At 42.7% G+C, this 18084-nt stretch overlaps 1 protein-coding gene across 1 annotated transcript in view; it reads left to right on the top strand.

The window, feature by feature from the left end:
* The window catches only part of LOC137438265 (epiphycan), a 188698-nt gene that overhangs the window by 12858 nt on the left and 157756 nt on the right, over positions 1 to 18084 (top strand). The window contains exon 2 of the mRNA XM_068133381.2: positions 12767 to 12932. Within this exon, the coding sequence (XP_067989482.1) occupies positions 12777 to 12932 (156 nt within the window). The 5' untranslated portion in view covers positions 12767 to 12776. The remainder of the gene's footprint in view (positions 1 to 12766; positions 12933 to 18084) is intronic.

Genomic DNA, 18084 nt, shown 5'->3' with positions numbered 1-18084 from the left:
GCTCGGTACGAGCCACACTCCAGAGGGTCACCTTTCCCCTTGTATAGAGGGACGAGGGTACTCAGTTCCCAATCCACTGGAATGCGGCCTTCTTTCACCACCAGATTACAGATCTCTGTCATTCTCTTCACACCCCAACTTCCTGCTGCCTTCAACATATCTCCCACAACTCCCGTCGGCCCTCCCGCTTTTCCACTCTTCATTGCTTTTATCGCTTCCTCAACTTCCTTCTCAGTTATCTTCTCTGCCGGTCCTAAAACTGGGTTACTCTCTATGTTGCCATCCCATTCATTCTCTGTATTCAACAGCATTTCCATATATCTTTTCCATCTTCCTTTAATTCCATCTGGGTCGACAACGATTTGTCCCACTTCATCCTTCAAGCAACTCACCCCCATCACATCACATCTCTCTTTCGCTATCTGCTTTGCAATCCTGAATACTGCTTTCTGACCCTCTTCCGAATCCAAGCATTCTCCGAACATTTTCCTACATGCCTCCTGCACCTTTGCTACCTCTTTCTTTGCAGCCTTCCTGGCTGCCTTATAACTTTCATGCTCTGCTGTTTCTGCTCCCGTACCCTTCGCCTTCTGCCACTCTTTGAACTGGTGAAATGAAGGTGTGAATTCCCAGTCGCCTTTTGGGTGAACTTTTACCTGACCAATGTCGGCCCGACCTCTCACCCAGCGGCTCGTCTGCAGCGTCGACTGTCAGCCGTCCTGGGTTCAGGTCTCGGTGCGACCTTTTTTCTTGTGATCCCCGGAGCGTGGATCGACTTTGACCTGGTGTCGTGACAGTGACTTTGTGGGTGTTACAGTTCGCTTACGTGGAGTAACCTGAGTTATTGAGTTAAGAAACTGGTGGTACCATCATAGAAATTATATGGTGTTTGCTGTGCAAGTGAGGTTTTCTTGTACGTGTGTTACTTGTTATTATTGTGTGGTTTTAATACAATACTTGGTTTTTGTATCGATTGATTGGTGTGGTTTCACTATTGGTCATTGGCACACATAATAACACATCTTTCTGCTGTGACTCCTTTCGGGGCTCGGAGGTACACCATGACTGGGGTTTGGGGGTGAGCACGTAACAGTATGTGTATATGTGTTTGTGTGTATATGTATATATGTCTGTGTGTGTGTGTGTGTGTGTGTGTGTATGTATATGTGTATATGTGTGTTTATGTGTGTATATGTACAGTCACGTGAAAAAGTAAGTACATCCCATGTAAAGTTTTGACTTTTTCAATATATTTCAACATACAGCTATTTCATCTTCATTTTTTTTTTTTTTTTTTTTTTGTATACTGAATCGAGGCTCGTGAAAGAGCTAACATTTATTTCACAAACAAATCAACCAGACAAACAAAATATACAAAAAGAGGGAGCGGAAGCCAAGATGGGGAGAGAAGGGGAAGCACACAACCACAACATTTGAGAGCAGGGAGTAGTGTGGGAGGGAGAGGGCTTGGGGGCAGGAGGCGTGGGAAGGGAAGGGGGGGGGGGGGGGGGGGGGGAGAGGTATAAAACACATGGGGACCGAAATTAGCGGGGGTAGAAAAGATCAAGGTTTTGGATGGGAGAGGATAAGAGATGGTGGTGAACAGCTGTTTTAAAGACCTGGAGGGTAGAGTGGGATTGAAGAGAGTGAGGGAGTTTGTTCCAGAGGCGGGAGAAAAGAGGAATGAAGGAGTGATTCAACAATATTGATAGATAAAGGTGATATAATATAACAAATATCATGAAACATTTACATTTTGTAGTCCATTGTATAATTTAAATAAACACAAATGCAAATTTCGCATGTGGAAAAAGTAAGTACACCCCTACATTTATCACTACTTCAAATACCTAAAATTAGAATCAGGTGCACCAGCTCAGGTGCAAATGATTAGAACATCGTTAGAGAGGATCTTGGAAGAACCTGTCTCATTTAAACCTCAGACATTTAGTTTGGTTTGCTCTTTGTTGTTGAAGTGTGCGGCGTCACAATGCCGAGATCAAAAGAGCTCTCCGAGGCCTTCAGAAAGAAGGTTATAGAGGCCCACGAGTCTGGGAGGGATTTAAAAAGATCTCCAAACAATTTGAAATCAATAATTCGACTGTCCGGAAGATCATCTACAAGTGGAGAAGATTCCAAACAACTACCAACTTGTTCAGGCCAGGAGACCCCAGCAAGTTCAACCCGAGAGCAGACCGCAACATGCTGAAAGAAGTCTCTGAGAACCCCAGAATGTCATCACGGGACCTACAGGTAGCTCTTGCCACTGTTGATGTCAAAGTGCACGAGTCTACCATTAGAAAGAGGCTGCACAAATTTGATCTCCATGGGAGCTGTGCCAGGAGGAAACCTTTGCTGTCCAGAAAGAACATCAGGGCAAGACTAAAGTTTGCCAATGAACACCTATGCAAAGACCAGCACTTCTGGAACAATGTGCTCTGGACAGATGAGTCAAAGGTAGAGCTATTTGGCCACAGTACCAGAACACATGTTTGGCGAAAACCAAAGACAGCATTTGACCACAAGAACCTGATACCAACTGTAAAGCATAGTGGTGGAAATATTATGGTTTGGGGCAGCTTTGCTGCATCAGGGCCTGGGCAGCTCACCATCATAGAATCCACGATGAATTCTTCATTGGACCAGAGGGTGCTTGAGGAGAATGTGAGGCCATCTGTCGGAAAGTTGAAGCTCAACCGAAGGTGGACATTGCAACATGACAATGACCCTAAACATACCAGTAAATCCAGCAAGGAATGGTTGAAAAGAAAGAAGTGGAGGGTTCTGGAATGGCCAAGTCAAAGCCTGGATCTAAATTCCACGAGATGTTGTGGGGGGATTTGAAACAAGCTGTGCATGTAAGAAACCCCTCAAACATCGCACAGCTGAAAGAATTCTGCATGGGGGAGTGGGCAAAAATTTCTCCCAGTCGATGTCAGAGACTGGTAAACAGTTATAAGAAACGCCTACTTGAGGTTGTTTCTGCCAAAGGGGGCAATACCACCTTTTAGAGCCAAGGGTGTACTTACTTTTTCCACATGCGAAAATTGCATTTATGTTTATTTAAATTATACAATGGACTACAAAATGTAAATGTTTCATGATATTTGTTATATTATATCACCTTTATCTATCAATATTGTTGAAATGAAGATCAAATAGCTTCATGTTGAAATATGTTAAAAAAGTCAAAACTTTACATGGGGTGTACTTACTTTTTCGCGTGACTGTATATGTGCGTGTGTGTATATGTATATGTGTATATGTGTGTGTATATGTGTGTGTGTATATGTATATATGTGTGTGTGTGTGTGTATATGTGTGTATGTGTGTGTATATGTATATGTGTGTGTGTGTGTGTGTGTGTGTGTATATGTATGTGTGTGTATGTGTGTGTATATGTATGTGTGTGTATGTATATGTATGTGTGTGTATGTGTGTATATATGTATATGTGTGTGTGTGTGTTGTTACGACCTGGCCCTTGTGTGAAGGGCTCGGGGTACTGCCTATTGCTCCGGAGATCCTAATTGATGTGCTCGGGAGACCAATACCTTCCCCGTGGGTGGGTCGCGCCGCATGAGCAATCAGAAGTGACCAAGCGAAGCTCCCATCCAAATGCTTATGCAATCTTTTTACACCCCCCCCCCCGCCCCCCAATCTTCAACACACATTATGCCAATTCATAAATGCAATGCAAATTCAAAACAGGGGAATAAATGCAAATACTTTACTCAAAATCAAGAAAAAACACAGGGTACAACACCAAGGAAAAGATAAATCATAAGGAAAAGAAATCCCGCTGATATGCAGCGGCAAAGATCAAGTAATTAAAGGACAGACAGGCGCCAAGACAAAACAGACAAGACAAATAAACGACCCACCCGGTATCTATAGCTAATCCCAAAGCGGAGGGAGAGGGTAGCAAAATAACAAAGAAATATTCGCCAGGATATAAAGGGAATAAAAGGTAAAATAAAACTGGGAGGAGGGGAGGGGAGGGGAATTCAGGCCTGTTTCAGATGGCGTCCTGGCTGCCTCGCCTCAGCCACGTGTCCCGAGGGTGGAACCTCCCCTCCACTCTATTCTTTCTCAGTGGGTGTCTTCAAACTCCACGAACGACTTGCGCAGAGCAGTTCCTGCAAGACCATGAAGCCGCACGTTGCCTCCGGCTGGCTCAGAGGAAACTTGATGAGGAGCACAAGCTTCTGGCTCCCTCTCCCACTTCCTCACGATCGATCCCACGTGCACCGAGAAAAGCCTCCTCCACCCAAATCTCTCCTGCACCGACTGTTTCTCCAACAGGCAGCCCTCAGAGAGATTAATCAAAAATCCTCAAAAAGCTCACACAGACCGAGTTTCTCATCAAAACTTGGACCGTACGTGCTGCATTCGGTTTTCGCCTTTCTCCACCGATCCGACGCACTCTTCTTTCTCCTCCCTCTCCTCTTCTTTCTTTTTTCCCAATGGTTCTTTCTCTATTCAGTTATGTCGAGCTCTGGTGGGAGGAAGAAAGTCGACAAAGAAGATCTTTGTTTTTCTTTTAACAAAATAATAAAAATAAAGTCGATAGGGGAGGAAGAAAGAATAGAGCAAATCTGGTTTCACAGCCAGCCCGGAATTTCACATAAGGTACACCCCAACAATCACAGCTTCTCGTCATTGCAAGCCCAGCCCCATGAGTGTGCCATCATTAAACAATCCACCCCACGAGTGTAACACTGCTCCTATCCTTCTTCCAGAGACGTCGCGTCTCGACTATATAATCGAATCTAAACAAATGCGGGTTCTCTACTCTACAGTCCTATAACACAGAACATATACTTACACAAAATTCAAAACATAGGGACCATGGTCCTCCATCACAATAGAGTCGCATGGCACAGTCAAAAATAATAATAATAATCATAAACAACAACAAAAAACAAAAACAGCTGTTGCGTCCTGATGGTTTACAGGATTCAAGCGACAGCAAGCAAGGTAACCAATTTGCATCCCTCCCTCTCTCTTCCAAGCTTGAGGCGAAGATGGGGAATGCCACGCAGAATATTGCCAGTAGCTGCCGCCGAATCTAGGGGAGGGAAGTGGGGAACAAGGACAACAACCCCTACCGATAGACCTATCCCCACATCCTCTCAAATCAAGTCATAGTCGCGGAGATAAGCTGGATGCTGAATATTGCGTTTTCCCCTTCCACTTTGGCCGGCCAAATTGTTATTACCGATTCCATCCCCTGGGTCATACTGTTGTGGGGTGCAGTTATTTGGGGTGTGGGTTTTCGGTCTTTTCCCCAACTTATTTTTGCCGAGTCGTACCCACTCGGGGATGGATTCCCCATTATATTCCCTCAGCCTGTTCCGGTGGAGGATGCGTAGCGCAACTCACTGTCCCTGCCGCACGCGATAAATAACGTCATTTTCTTGCTTCATCACTAGACACAGACCCTGCCAACAATCAGCAAACTTGCGACAGAGCCCTCTCCGCTGCCTCATGTTGCTCACCCACACCAGGTCTCCCTCCTTAAACTGCTTTCCCCGGGCTTGTGTGTCGTACCTAGTTTTCATGCACTGTCCGGAGCACTGCAACCTGTCCCGAGCAAACTGATACGCCTGTTCAATATCATGTTGTAGGCCTTCGACATAGTGGGGCCAGGTCTGGACGTGTTGATTGGGTGGTCCTCCATAAATCAAATCTGGGGGGTCTTAGTTCTCGACCATACATCAGGAGTGCGGGTGTGCAACCGGTGGCTTCGTTCACCGCCGTTCTGCATGACAGTAGAATCAGCGGTAACCCCTCATCCCAGTCAGTGTGAGTATCATTCACATACATTGCCAGCTGGGTACCTAGGGTTCGATTGAAACGTTCCACCATGCTGTCGGATTGAGGATGGTAAGGAGTAGTTCGAGTTTTCCGTATACCTAGAAGATCGCACATTGCTCGAAAAACCTCAGACTCAAAATTGCTTCCCTGATCCGAATGTAGCTCAGAAGGGATGCCGTACCGGGTGAAGAAACCATCCACAAGTGCCCGCGCAACTGTATTCGCATCTATACTTGCCAATGCATAAGCCTCGGTCCACTTCGTAAAGTAGTCCATAGCGACTAGGATGTACCGGTTTCCCCAGGCGGTTTCTGGAAAAGGTCCTGTAATATCTACGGCCACTCTCTCCAGGGGTGCACCTACTTGGTATAATTGCAACGGGGATAATTCTTTCCTCGAGGGGCGCTTCTTAGCAGAACACTTATCACAGTTGCGACACCAGGCCTCCACGTCTCTTTTCCAATGGATCCAATAAAAAAAATTCCGGATCTTCTTTAGCGTTTTATTTACCCTATAGTGGCCCATTGCCTTTGGTCCGTGATAGTGCCCCAATATTTCAGACTTCTTCCGCTGTGGTGTTACCAGTAACCACACATACTTGTTCGTGGCGGCCACTGCCCACCTCCGGTAAAGTACTCCATCACCTAAGCTGAGACTGTCCCATTGTCCCCAGTACACTTTCAAGTCTAGCGTAAGAGTTGCTACCTCTTCCCAGTCCGGTCATCGGTTTGTCTCCTTCCAGGTAATGACCATGTTCAAGTCAGAGTCTTCTCGTTGTGCCACACCAAAGTCTGTCAGCAAATCATTATCACTCTCTGTGGGTTGCACACTTCCATGCATTACACACACATGATCATTCTGGTTGTTCTCCTCCTCCTCCTCCCTCTTGTCCTTTCTTTCACAATAGCGGCAACCTTGCTCAATGCACGGTCTTCTGGACAAGGCATCGGCGTTGGCATGGAGCCGACCGGGCGATGCACAATGTTGAAATCAAAAGCCTGTAACTTTTCTAACCAGCGGGCCAACTGACCCTCCGGCGACTTGAAGTTCATTAGCCATCTTAGAGACGCATGGTCTATTTTTCCCCGAGGAGGTACGGTCGGAAGTGATCAACTGCGGTCACCAACGCCAGCAACTCTTTTCACGTCACACAATAGTTCCTTTCTGGTCTAGACAAAGCCCTGCTGAAGTAGGAGATTACCCTCTCTGTGCCCCCCTGCTCTTGGGAAAGTACTGTGCCCAGGCCCAAGTGGCTTGCGTCTGTATCCAGGATAAACTCTCCCTCACTTTCAGGGAATGCCAGTATGGGGCTCTCCATCAATGTATCCTTTAGGGCTCCAAACGCATCCTCACAGTCATTGGCCCAGACAAACTTGGTGTTTTTCTTTTCTGTCAACCTGTGTAGGGGTCGTGCGATGTCTGCAAAGCCTTTTATAAATCGTCAGTAGTACGAGCATAACTCAAAAAAGCGTACCTGCCGTACATTCGTGGGAATAGGCCAATCTTGCACTGCTGAGATTTTGTCTGGGTAGCTCGACACCCTCTCGACCGATAATGTGTCCCAGGTAGGCGACTCCTGCCTAAATAGTTGGCACTTCCCGGGGTTCAATGTTAACCCCGCCTCCCGAAAGCGTGAAAAAACTTGTTCCAGTTGGGAAATAGCAAGGTCAAATGTTGATGAATGCACTAGAACGTCATCCAGATAGACGAGACAGGAGTTCCAATGCCACCCTTTCAAAACTCTGTCCATGAGCCTTTCAAATGTGGCGGGAGCATTGCACAGACCAAATGGCATAACCTTGAATTGCCATAGACCTGTTCCCACTGAAAATGCGGTCCTTTCATGACTGGCCGGGTCGACTTCAACCTGCCAGTAGCCACTCTTTAGGTCCAAAGTGCTACACCACTTCGATCCAGCTAACGCATCAAATGTCTCGTCGATTCGAGGAAGAGGATATGAATCCTTTCTGGTCACATCGTTCAATTTCCTATAATCCACGCAAAATCGAACTGTCCCATCCTTCTTCCACCTCAGGACCACTGGTGATGCCCATGCTCCATCAGAGGGTTCAATTACATCCTCGGCATACATTCTGGCAATTTCCTCCTCAGCAGTTTTCCTTTTTCCAAATGGTAGCCGTCTTGGCGGTTGCTTAATCGGTCTTGCCGCCCCCGTCTCAATCCGATGGTTTACCATTTTCGTGCGGCCCAGCTTCTTACCCGCTAGCATGAACAAGTCTCAGTTACGGGCAATTAACCAGTGGACTTGTTTGGCTTGATCCTCACTGAGTCCTGCAATACTGCATTGTTCCAGATCTGCGAGATCTTCAGGCCACTCACCGTCATCACGCTCTGTGGGATCCTCTACTCCAGACCTCCCATTACACTCTACCACCCCGACGTCCAGGTAGCTAGCTGGGTGCCCGCTCTCACAACCCTTGGCTGATCGGTGGCATTTAGCACCTGTACTGGTACCCGTGTTCCTTCGGACTCTGCTAACGTTTGTGCTACTGCGATGCCGTAAGTCATTGGCTCTTCCATCGGTTCCACTAATCCCAGCGGGGATGATTCACACCTGATGACAGCTCGCTGAGCGATGATCAGCATTTCTGAGTTTGGTGGTATAGTCACAGACACAGGCGCAATTACACTTGCATCCTTTGGATCTTTTTCTCTCTGCTCCTCAAATAGAACCATGTCCTTTCCAATCTTCAAGCACATCCGATTAAATTCCAACTGGCAAACATTCTCGGCCAGGAAATCCAGTCCAATCAAGCAAGGGTCACAGAGTTTTGCCACCCACACCTTTGTGTTATACTCCATCCCAGCCAACTGCAAGTTGATGACTCCATTCCCGAGTATTAGCACTGTCTCCCCATTGGCCAATTTCAGATGATACCCTGCTCCAGGGGCGAGTGGTTTCCATCCCTTTGTTGTGTGTCGCAGCATGGCCGGATGTACAATGGTTGCATTCGCCCCCGTATCCACAATTGCTCGAATCTGTTTCCCCTCTACTGTACAAGAAACTGCGACATTCTGTAGCTGTTCCCCAACTCCACTCAAACCAAGCACCATGACTGAGGCTTCCCCATTCACAGCCGGCTGTCACCCCACACGACCGGCTACATCCGGTTTCCCGAATGGCTAGCTCCATCTCGTCTTGGGGCCTCTGATCTCCCTTCTGCGATATGGCTTAACGCCCCCCCTATCGGAGCAACTGCCATGGCTGTTTCATTTACATCCCGTCTCGGTCCCCTTCCTCCTGTGAACTCTTGTTGACGTCCATGCCACATACACTCCGACTGCAAGTGGCCCTGTATTCCGCACCCCCAGCATGTGGGGTCCCTTCCCCTGGGATCAGAAAACACCCTGTTTCCTCGTGCCCCCCCCCCCCCCCAAGGTTGCTTCCCCAAGAAACTGCGACATTCTGTAGCTGTTCCCCAACTCCACTCAAACCAAGCACCATGACTGAGGCTTCCCCATTCACAGCCGGCTGTCACCCCACACGACCGGCTACATCCGGTTTCCCGAATGGCTAGCTCCATCTCGTCTTGGGGCCTCTGATCTCCCTTCTGGGAGATCCAAGGTTGCTTCCCCAAGGTCCCAAAACCCTGCTGTATCACCTCACAAAGCCTCTGCAGATCCTGTTTGGTGGCGTAACCTTCTCCCCTTTCAATACCATCAGCCGGTCCTTCATACTGCTTGGGAGTCTCCACCACTTCGGTTCCTAGGTGATGTGCCTGACGAATTACTGCCCGTTGCGTATGGGGCGACCACTGTGTATGAATGATCCGCAATTCAGAAGCAACCGCCGCTGCCTGATACAGACCCTGAGGCCGTTGTAGATGAACTTGTGATTGCAATTCCCCACCTATAGCTGCTATGAAATACTCACGAGCCAGATTTTCAAATCCCGGTCCCTTCACCTCTGGGTAAACCAGCTTTACTAAGCATTCAATGTCACCCGCCAGATTCTGGAACGTCTCCGGGGGTCGCCACTTCTGCTGCGTGAGCTGTACCCGTGCCAACTCAACCTGATGTGCTGTCCCGAAACGTCTTGTGAGGCATTTTACCACTTCATCATAACCCAGTGGGTCTTCTAGCCAGCCATTCAGTATCCCCAATGCCCTTCCCCTCAATGACACTACCAGCATAGCCGCCTTTTGACTAAATGTCCAACTGTTCAACCTGGCAACGCACTCAAATTGTGCTAAATATGCCACTAAGTTTTCTTCCCCATTATAGGGGCCACATGCAATGTCTCGACTGCATGTGTTACCCACCATCGTCCCCATGGTAACGGAAGTGTTAAGCCCGCTTAGCCCTACAGCAGATTTGGAGGCAGTCCCGGGTTGTGATGAGTCCCCCATATACCACGTATTCTGTTCTTTAATTTTATCTGTCCTAATCCCTTCCAACTTCCTCTCCATTACTTGGAAACGAGTTTCCATTTCTTCCTTAAGCCCAGTCATCTGTCCTTTCATATCTTTGGCCTCAGCCCTCTGCACATCAATCTTCTCGGTCATTTCAGCTCTTTGAGCATCCATCTTCTCATTTGTTTCGGCTTTCTGAACATCCATCTTCTTATTTATTTCACTTATTTCTGCTCTCTGAACATCCATCTTCTCATTTATTTCAGCCCTCTGAGCATCCATTTTCCCAGTTTGCACCCACAGTATGGGCATAATGGAACTCAACTGCTGGCCGATGTCCATTTGGCCGACACTCATTTCCCAATTTGGGCTAAAATCCCACTCCTGACACCATTTGTTACGACCTGGCCCTTGTATGAAGGGCTCGGGGTACTGCCTATTGCTCCGGAGATCCTAATCAATGTGCTCGGGAGACCAATACGTTCCCCGTGGGCGGTCGCGCCGTATGAGCAATCAGAAGTGACCGAGCGAAGCTACCATCCAAAAGCTGATGCAATTTTACACCCCCCCCAATCTTCAACACACAGTATGCCAATTCAGAAATGCAATGCAAATTCAAAACAGGGGAATAAATGCAAATACTTTACTCAAAATCAAGAAAAAACACAGGGTGCAACACCAAGGAAAAGATAAATCATAAGGAAAAGAAATCCTGCTGATATGCAGCAGCAAAGATCAAGTAATTAAAGGGCAGACAGGCACCAAGACAAAACAGACAAGACAATTAAACGACCCACCCGGTATCCCTAACTAATCCCAAAGGGGAGGGAGAGGGTAGCAAAATAACAAAGAAATATTCTTCTCTTTCTCAGTGGGTGTCTTCAAACTCTATTGTCTTCAAAGGGACTCTATTGTATACTCATGACCCTCAGTGGGTAGATTTCCGGTTGTGCGAGTTCCGGTGGTTTTTGGCGTTTCTCGTGTGCTGTAGTCGATGCTGCAATAAATACTCCACACCGTTTCATCTCCCGTGGTATTGTGATTGGTTCATTATGCTTACATCAAGTTAAACACATCCTACTGACGCTGAGTATTCACAGATCAGAAACGCCATACTGTATTTATGGCTGGTCCTTTGTAGGAAAGCTGTGAGTCGGTTAGCTTCTGACACCATGTAAAAGAAATACTTTATTCGTCATGCCATAGCTGCGTGACGTGCTCTCGCGAGATCGCACGATACCGTTCGTTCACGTCACAAGGGCATATAGTATTTTTCAAAACACACAACCAAATACACACATGAAGCAGGAACAGCATTACATGACGGTCATTCCTGGTGCAACTTTTTCGATCTTTCAACCCTTTTTTAGGTAGGAAGCATGAGACTTGTGAAAGCGAGCCATCGACTTCGCTCTAGTTAGCCGTTAGCCCCCCCCCCCCTCCCCGCCCCGTATCGTCATCAAATTGTCACCAAAGATTAATAATGAGAATATGGAGAAGACAAATTAATAATTTTGTTCAAAGGTCAAAGGTCAGCCTCACATAAAATCCTCAATTTTACTCCAATTGACCTGAAATTTCAATTCACCATTTGAGTTTTGTCATCAATGTTTCAACAAAGTTTATTATGTGAATATGGAGAAGGCAAATAAATAATTTGGTCAAAAGGTCAAAGGTCATCCTCACATAAAATCGTTAATTTTCATTCGAATGACCTGAAATGTAAAGCATTTGCATATTGGGTCACTCAATTGGTTCACTAATCAAAAGCTAGGAGTGGATTGTATTTTTTAGATCCAAAGGTCAAGGTCACATTAAATTGCCAATTTTTACCCGATTAACCTGAAATTTTACGAATTTGTATATTCGGTTGGTTCAACACAATTGTTTCACCAATGAAAAGCTACAACCTGATTATTTATTTTATATCAAAGGCTCAAAGGTCAAGGCTGTATAAAATCGTCCATTTTCATTTATCATTTTAAAACTGGTTTTGTCATGTTTAGCTTATGGATGAAGAAGACGTCTGAATACAATCGGATGCGGACAGGCTTTCCATTTCCAGATGGCTTTCTAGTTTCATTCGTCTTAACAGCAAAAGTATGTCAAAAGGGCGTTGGTGTTATTTAAATTTGTTTTACCAAGTACACATATTCTTAATGAGAAAGCACTTTGTAAAGTAGTATTATGTTGTGGCGGACACAAAAGCCCACTGGCGTGGTGACATCATTCCGCGCACCAAGTGGGCGAGGGCCACGCCCGAGGGGTAGGCGTGGCCTGAGGATATACACGGGGCGCGCAGCCCGGAGCGCGCTAGTGTTACAGTGAGCTCCTGAAATAAAGACGCTTATAAGTTACCGCTTGTCCGCTTCCTCCTTGCTCGCAAGCAGCGTGCGTAACGCCGCGCTTTAATGTTGTTATTGACAGCCTTGATAATAAGTTACCTTTTCCATATTTATTGCAAGCAGTTCGAGTGTATTGATTATGATATGATCATTGAGAATTTACTGTGACATGCTTAATAAGTATAGCAAACCTGTACTTCTGTGTACCTGTCCTTGTGCACCTTGACAGAACAAAAGCAATGGCTTCACGCACACCAATCGCTCGGTCTCTGCTCGTCCTTGTCTTCTTGCTCCTTGTAGCTGTGACCTGGGCCCAGAAACCACGCGAGTTTACTACCATCGACGAATATTATGACGCAATAGGTGAAGAGGATGTGGATGATGATAAAGACACGGTAGGAAATATCAATATGAAGCACAACAATAACTCATTAATTGTTCCTATAGTAACTAAGTTGCTATAATGTGATTGATTTTAAGGTCACCACTTTGTGCACATAATCATCATACTAAAATACCCAATTTAATATCTGTCTGTCTGTCTGACGATTTTTTGACCGAGACACATTCTACATTCGGTCGTTACTGATCCAATCTCAACCAAACTTGACAGGAGGACTAAGGGTTGTAGGTTGTATGAAGGTTGTAGCGAATTCATTCGCCCTCCTCCCCAAGGGGGCTTTCTCCACCAATGGGGTTTTCCCCACCAATTGGGTTTTCCCCACCAAAGGTGCTTTCTCCACCAATGGGGTTTTCCCCACCAATGGGGTTTTCCTCCCCAAGAGGGTTTTCTCCACCAAAGGGGCTTTCTCCACCAATGGTGTTTTCCCCACCAATGGGGGTTTCCTCCCCAAGGGGGTTTTCCTCCCCAAGAGGGTTTTCTCCACCAAAGGGGCTTTCTCCACCAATGGGGTTTTCCCCACCAAAGGGGCTTTCCCCGCCAAAGGGGCTAGTAGTGTAATAATGTTGTTTCTGGGACACCTCCGTTTAACATGGGAAATCCCTATCTAATGTCATTTACCCCCTTGTCTTTTTCAAAAATCATAAACACCTCTATTTCTCCCACCCTCATCTTTATGAACCTTTTGTCTGTAGTACCTATCCTTAATGTTGTTCATTAGACCACTCAAACACTACAAATATTTGTTTTCTCTTATAGACCTATCATCCTTCTTCTACATATCATCTGGCAGATTAATCTTTGACCCATTCACTTCCATATTAATTCTTTCCCTCCCTCATTGCCCCTAAACACCTATATTTCTCTCACCCTGTTCTTTACGAACCTTCTAACCTTTTGACATGTTATCCTTATTCATTAGACCACTTAAACACCTGTGATCCTTCTGACCTCATGGACCTTTTAACCTTTTACTCTTAATATCATCTGGTGAATCATCTTTGACCCACTCAAACAACGACCCTACAAATATTTGTTTATGTGTGGGAAATAATTTAATTCTCCTACAACTCTCCTCACCGTCTAATACATTAACAAAAAATATGTTTGAGTTTGGTTCTTTATTAAGATATTTTAACTGAGCTAAGATAAAATGGTAAACCTCCCTCAATGTTCTTGTTTGAGCGCCTCCAGTGCCACATACCATTTTTAAATTAAAGTATATATTTTCCTGACAACCATCAAAGTTTTCCGTCCACTCAAAAATATTTCCATCTTTTTTACCCAATTCACCGGTATTTAAATTAATTCTCTTATTTGTTTTGTAAATTGTTTTACCAGTTGTCTTTTCAATTATACCTATTTGATATTTTTCACATTCGTTATGTTTACCATTTATATACCAAGGTTGATTACACCTCCACTCTTTAGTCTGGTTGGTACTTGGTTCTATCATTTATATAATAGTAAAAAGGCGGCGGTAGCCCGTTAAAATCCCTAACCCCCTTTTTAACTTATCACTTATATACTTATATAACCATAAGGGAGACTATCAATTCCATTTTCTAAAATAAACCTCTTATCATCAAAAGCCCCCAATGCTTTCTTATTCATCTCTTCTGAATATAATTGATGTTTATAACTTCTTATTCCATTAATCTTTCTAAACTCTTCTTTCTTTGTTGTTAAACAGTTATAATAATCCTTAAAGTTTATTGTTTCTTTAATAACATTTTTCTTTACACCTTTTAACTTCTTATCAGTCTTTTCGACGTTATTCACAATGTATTTATAAGCATAAGCCTTAGACCTCAATCCCACAAATTTACTCATAACATTTCCTCCTAATTCATCCTTGAACTTTCCAATCACCTTTTTATTTTTAGAAGAGAACAACTCACTCTCTGGACTGTAATTACTTGTATCATAGATATTAATGTCCTTTTTCATGTCTGAATAAACATCGTTGGTTTTAATTTTCAAAATAAAACTATCTGTATCCATATAAAGTAGATTAACATCATTTTGATATTTCTTCCTCAAGTTATTATAAAAGTAATCATACATTAATGACTTTGATAAATCAAGAATTGTTGTTCCAATATAAATAGGTTTGTTCATTTCAATACTCTCTTTAATCAAATGGATCGCACAAAAGTTCTCAGTAAAGACCTCAGCTCGAGTAAAACTCGGTCTATTAATTAATTTTGATGCTTGTTCCCAAGATGTTGATAGTCTGATATTTTGTCTTTTCCTCACATTCTCCATAGTCTTACCAAAGACCGCATTATTCATCAATTTATAAAAGTCTTTCTCAAAATCTGTTTTTGACTCTGTTCTTCTTTGTGTATTAAAATCAATGTACCCCTTTAACCAATGACTTTGATTGAACTTTAGAACCCTATGGATCTTCTCTACTCTTAGACCTTTTGATAAATATTGTCGCAAATTTCTTTGGTGTAGAACATAATTTTTCTTGTTATATAATGTAGTAAGTAATTTTTCTGTTGATTCACCTATATCAAACGATCGTTGATAATCACTCAACCATTCTTTCTTTGGACTTTCTTTCTCACAAGCAAATGGGAGATCTTTGTGTAGGTTATGGAGTTCCTCTGGATATTTTAAATCAATTTCAAAATAATAACCAACTTTTTCTTCATCCAATTCTTTTTGTGTAGAGATACATACATCTTGTAAAACGTTTTTGTAGTCTTTTTCCTTTACCCATCTAAGTTTTCCATAAGGAAGAGCCTGAGACATTGCCCAGCCATACAGGTTGTTCGCGTCATAGTACATCAAGTAAGAACTCTCTTTCGTTGGATCATAATTTGGAAGATATTTGTTATTTGCTTTTGCGTATCTACTCGAGCAGACTTGTGAAATTCCACCTCTTTTTGCCTTTTCAATCATCAAAAGCATATCAACATCGGTTATCAAATCCAAATCTTGTTTTGTCATTTTCAACATCGCACTCCAGGCCAATCCAGGTGCTGTGTAGTAGTGAGCAGGATCCAATCCATATCCAGTGCGACAAACAGATCTAAAGGCTTCAAATACATCGGCCAATAAAAGCACATCAGTTTTGAGATACAAATCGTGATACTCGCCAAGATTCTTGATGTTATATTTTTCCCAAACATTTTGTGCGTGTACATAATCTTTATCAGATATATGACTATTATTTAATTTGTTATAGAAATTTTCTTTTGAAGGAAGTTGTGTTTCATTGAATCTCTCAAATGAGTCCATATAGTCATAGGGGTAAATTCCCTTTTGTGTTAGAAAATCTTTATCTAAAAAATACTCTGAAAGACATGGAAACTCTTTTAGATTTTGAACCAAGTTAACCAATGGACTTGCCATGAATTTAAATGTATCAAGAAATCTGATATGAGTAATAGGAGATGTGTGAATTGTTTTTGTGAATGAAATGTATTTCTGATCCGTGTTTGGAATTGCTGAGATACTTCCAGAAGTCTTTGAGAGTTCCTTGATAAATAGATGTGTATCATAATGAGCGTTGTTATGAAGAAAGACAGGAATGAAAGAGGGGAGTTGATAATTAATATTACAACTTTGATGAGCCGGACCTCTATATTTACCAGTGAGATGACAATGGTCTCTAACCTTTAGACCTTTACCAATTTTCTCCTCACAAATATGACAGACATTGTTTTTTATAAATTCCCTTTTTTCTTTACTTGTTAAGGACATTGGTTTATTGGTTTCTCTCATTATCTTGGTTAATCGAACACAGTCTTTTTCTAGTCGTTTCACAAACTCCTCTGGGGTATTTGAGCCTCTATACATCTCTAACTTGTTATATTTATCACCAACGGATGATTTGATATAATAACAAAAACCACAAGGAGTATGTTTTTGATATTTATTTGTGTATGATTCTTTTGGATCTTGAGAAGCAGTATCAATTTTTTCTAAAATACTTTCAAAATCAGCATATATAACAAATGGATGTTTGATCTTTTTATTTTCATCTTTGAATGTGATCTTTGAGCCTTCTTTAGGCATATTGATTACCGTTGATTTATGTTCGCCACAATAATTTGAATGTTTATCTAATCTTTCTTGTGAATTGAAGAGTTAAGACAACGCAAACAAATATATATTTTATTTGTTCTCTTACAGACTTGTGGTTTTATTAATTTAGCAATATCTTTGATGTATGTATAATGTGAATTTTCGTCTGAATTAAAATATAGAAGATTAATATGAGTTTGTTTACAATTGTCAGAAAGCTTTAAAACCTGAATGTTGTTTGTTTCTGTTAGACCATAAACATTAACTGATAAATTATTCATCTTTTCAAATTTAGGAATATCATTTAAAGTCATCGGAAACTTTAGATCTTTCGTATTTAATGTATTCTCATATTTTTTATAATGAGATACTCTTTCATCATGAAAATGTGGAGGATGTAAGTGTGCTAAAATAGACCAGAGAAAACATTTATTGTCTTTATTTTTGATATTGATAACTGCTTTTCTATTTTTGATAACACTGGGTAAATCAATGTAAGAAGAAGCTTTTAGAGGATCTGATTTAAGAATATGAATGTCTATGTAAATAATTTTTCCTATATTGAATCCACTTCCTACGATTGAATTATCCACATCTTGCTCTTGTTTAATAAGTTCATCATAGACTCCTGATGTTTTAAAATCTTGATATGAAGATATAAAGTGTGGCTCAGTTCTCATGTATGGTGCATCTATAACTCCTTCATCCTTTGTCATTTCTAATTTTACTCCCATATAAAATTTAAGTGGTTTCATTTCCTTTAGTGTTTTTTCAATCAACGTTTGAACAGCAGGTTTAACTATTTCTACAGCATCAACTATAGACTCTGGTTCAGGAGGTTTGAAGTTAAAGACTCTTATTTTAATATGTCCTTTGAATGCTCCATCAGAGTTTTTAGTTGTGATAAAATTTGATAAATGTAGATTTGTTTTAAGATGTATTTTGAAGCCTTTCTTGAGGATATTTTTATTACATGTAGAACAGTGTTTTGTTTCAGGTGGAAGAGGGGAAAGTTTGTTTAAAATGTTGTATGTATGTTTTGCGGTGAGAATATGTTGTTTATAATATTTTACTTCCTTCTCGCAAGTATCACAATAAACCATATT

The sequence above is a fragment of the Myxine glutinosa genome, chromosome 12 (genome assembly GCF_964187855.1).
Source record: "Myxine glutinosa chromosome 12, kmMyxGlut1.1, whole genome shotgun sequence".
Taxonomy (NCBI): domain Eukaryota; kingdom Metazoa; phylum Chordata; class Myxini; order Myxiniformes; family Myxinidae; genus Myxine; species Myxine glutinosa.
Note: the sequence above shows the minus strand (reverse complement) of the source record. Positions and strands in the feature narration are given on the sequence as shown.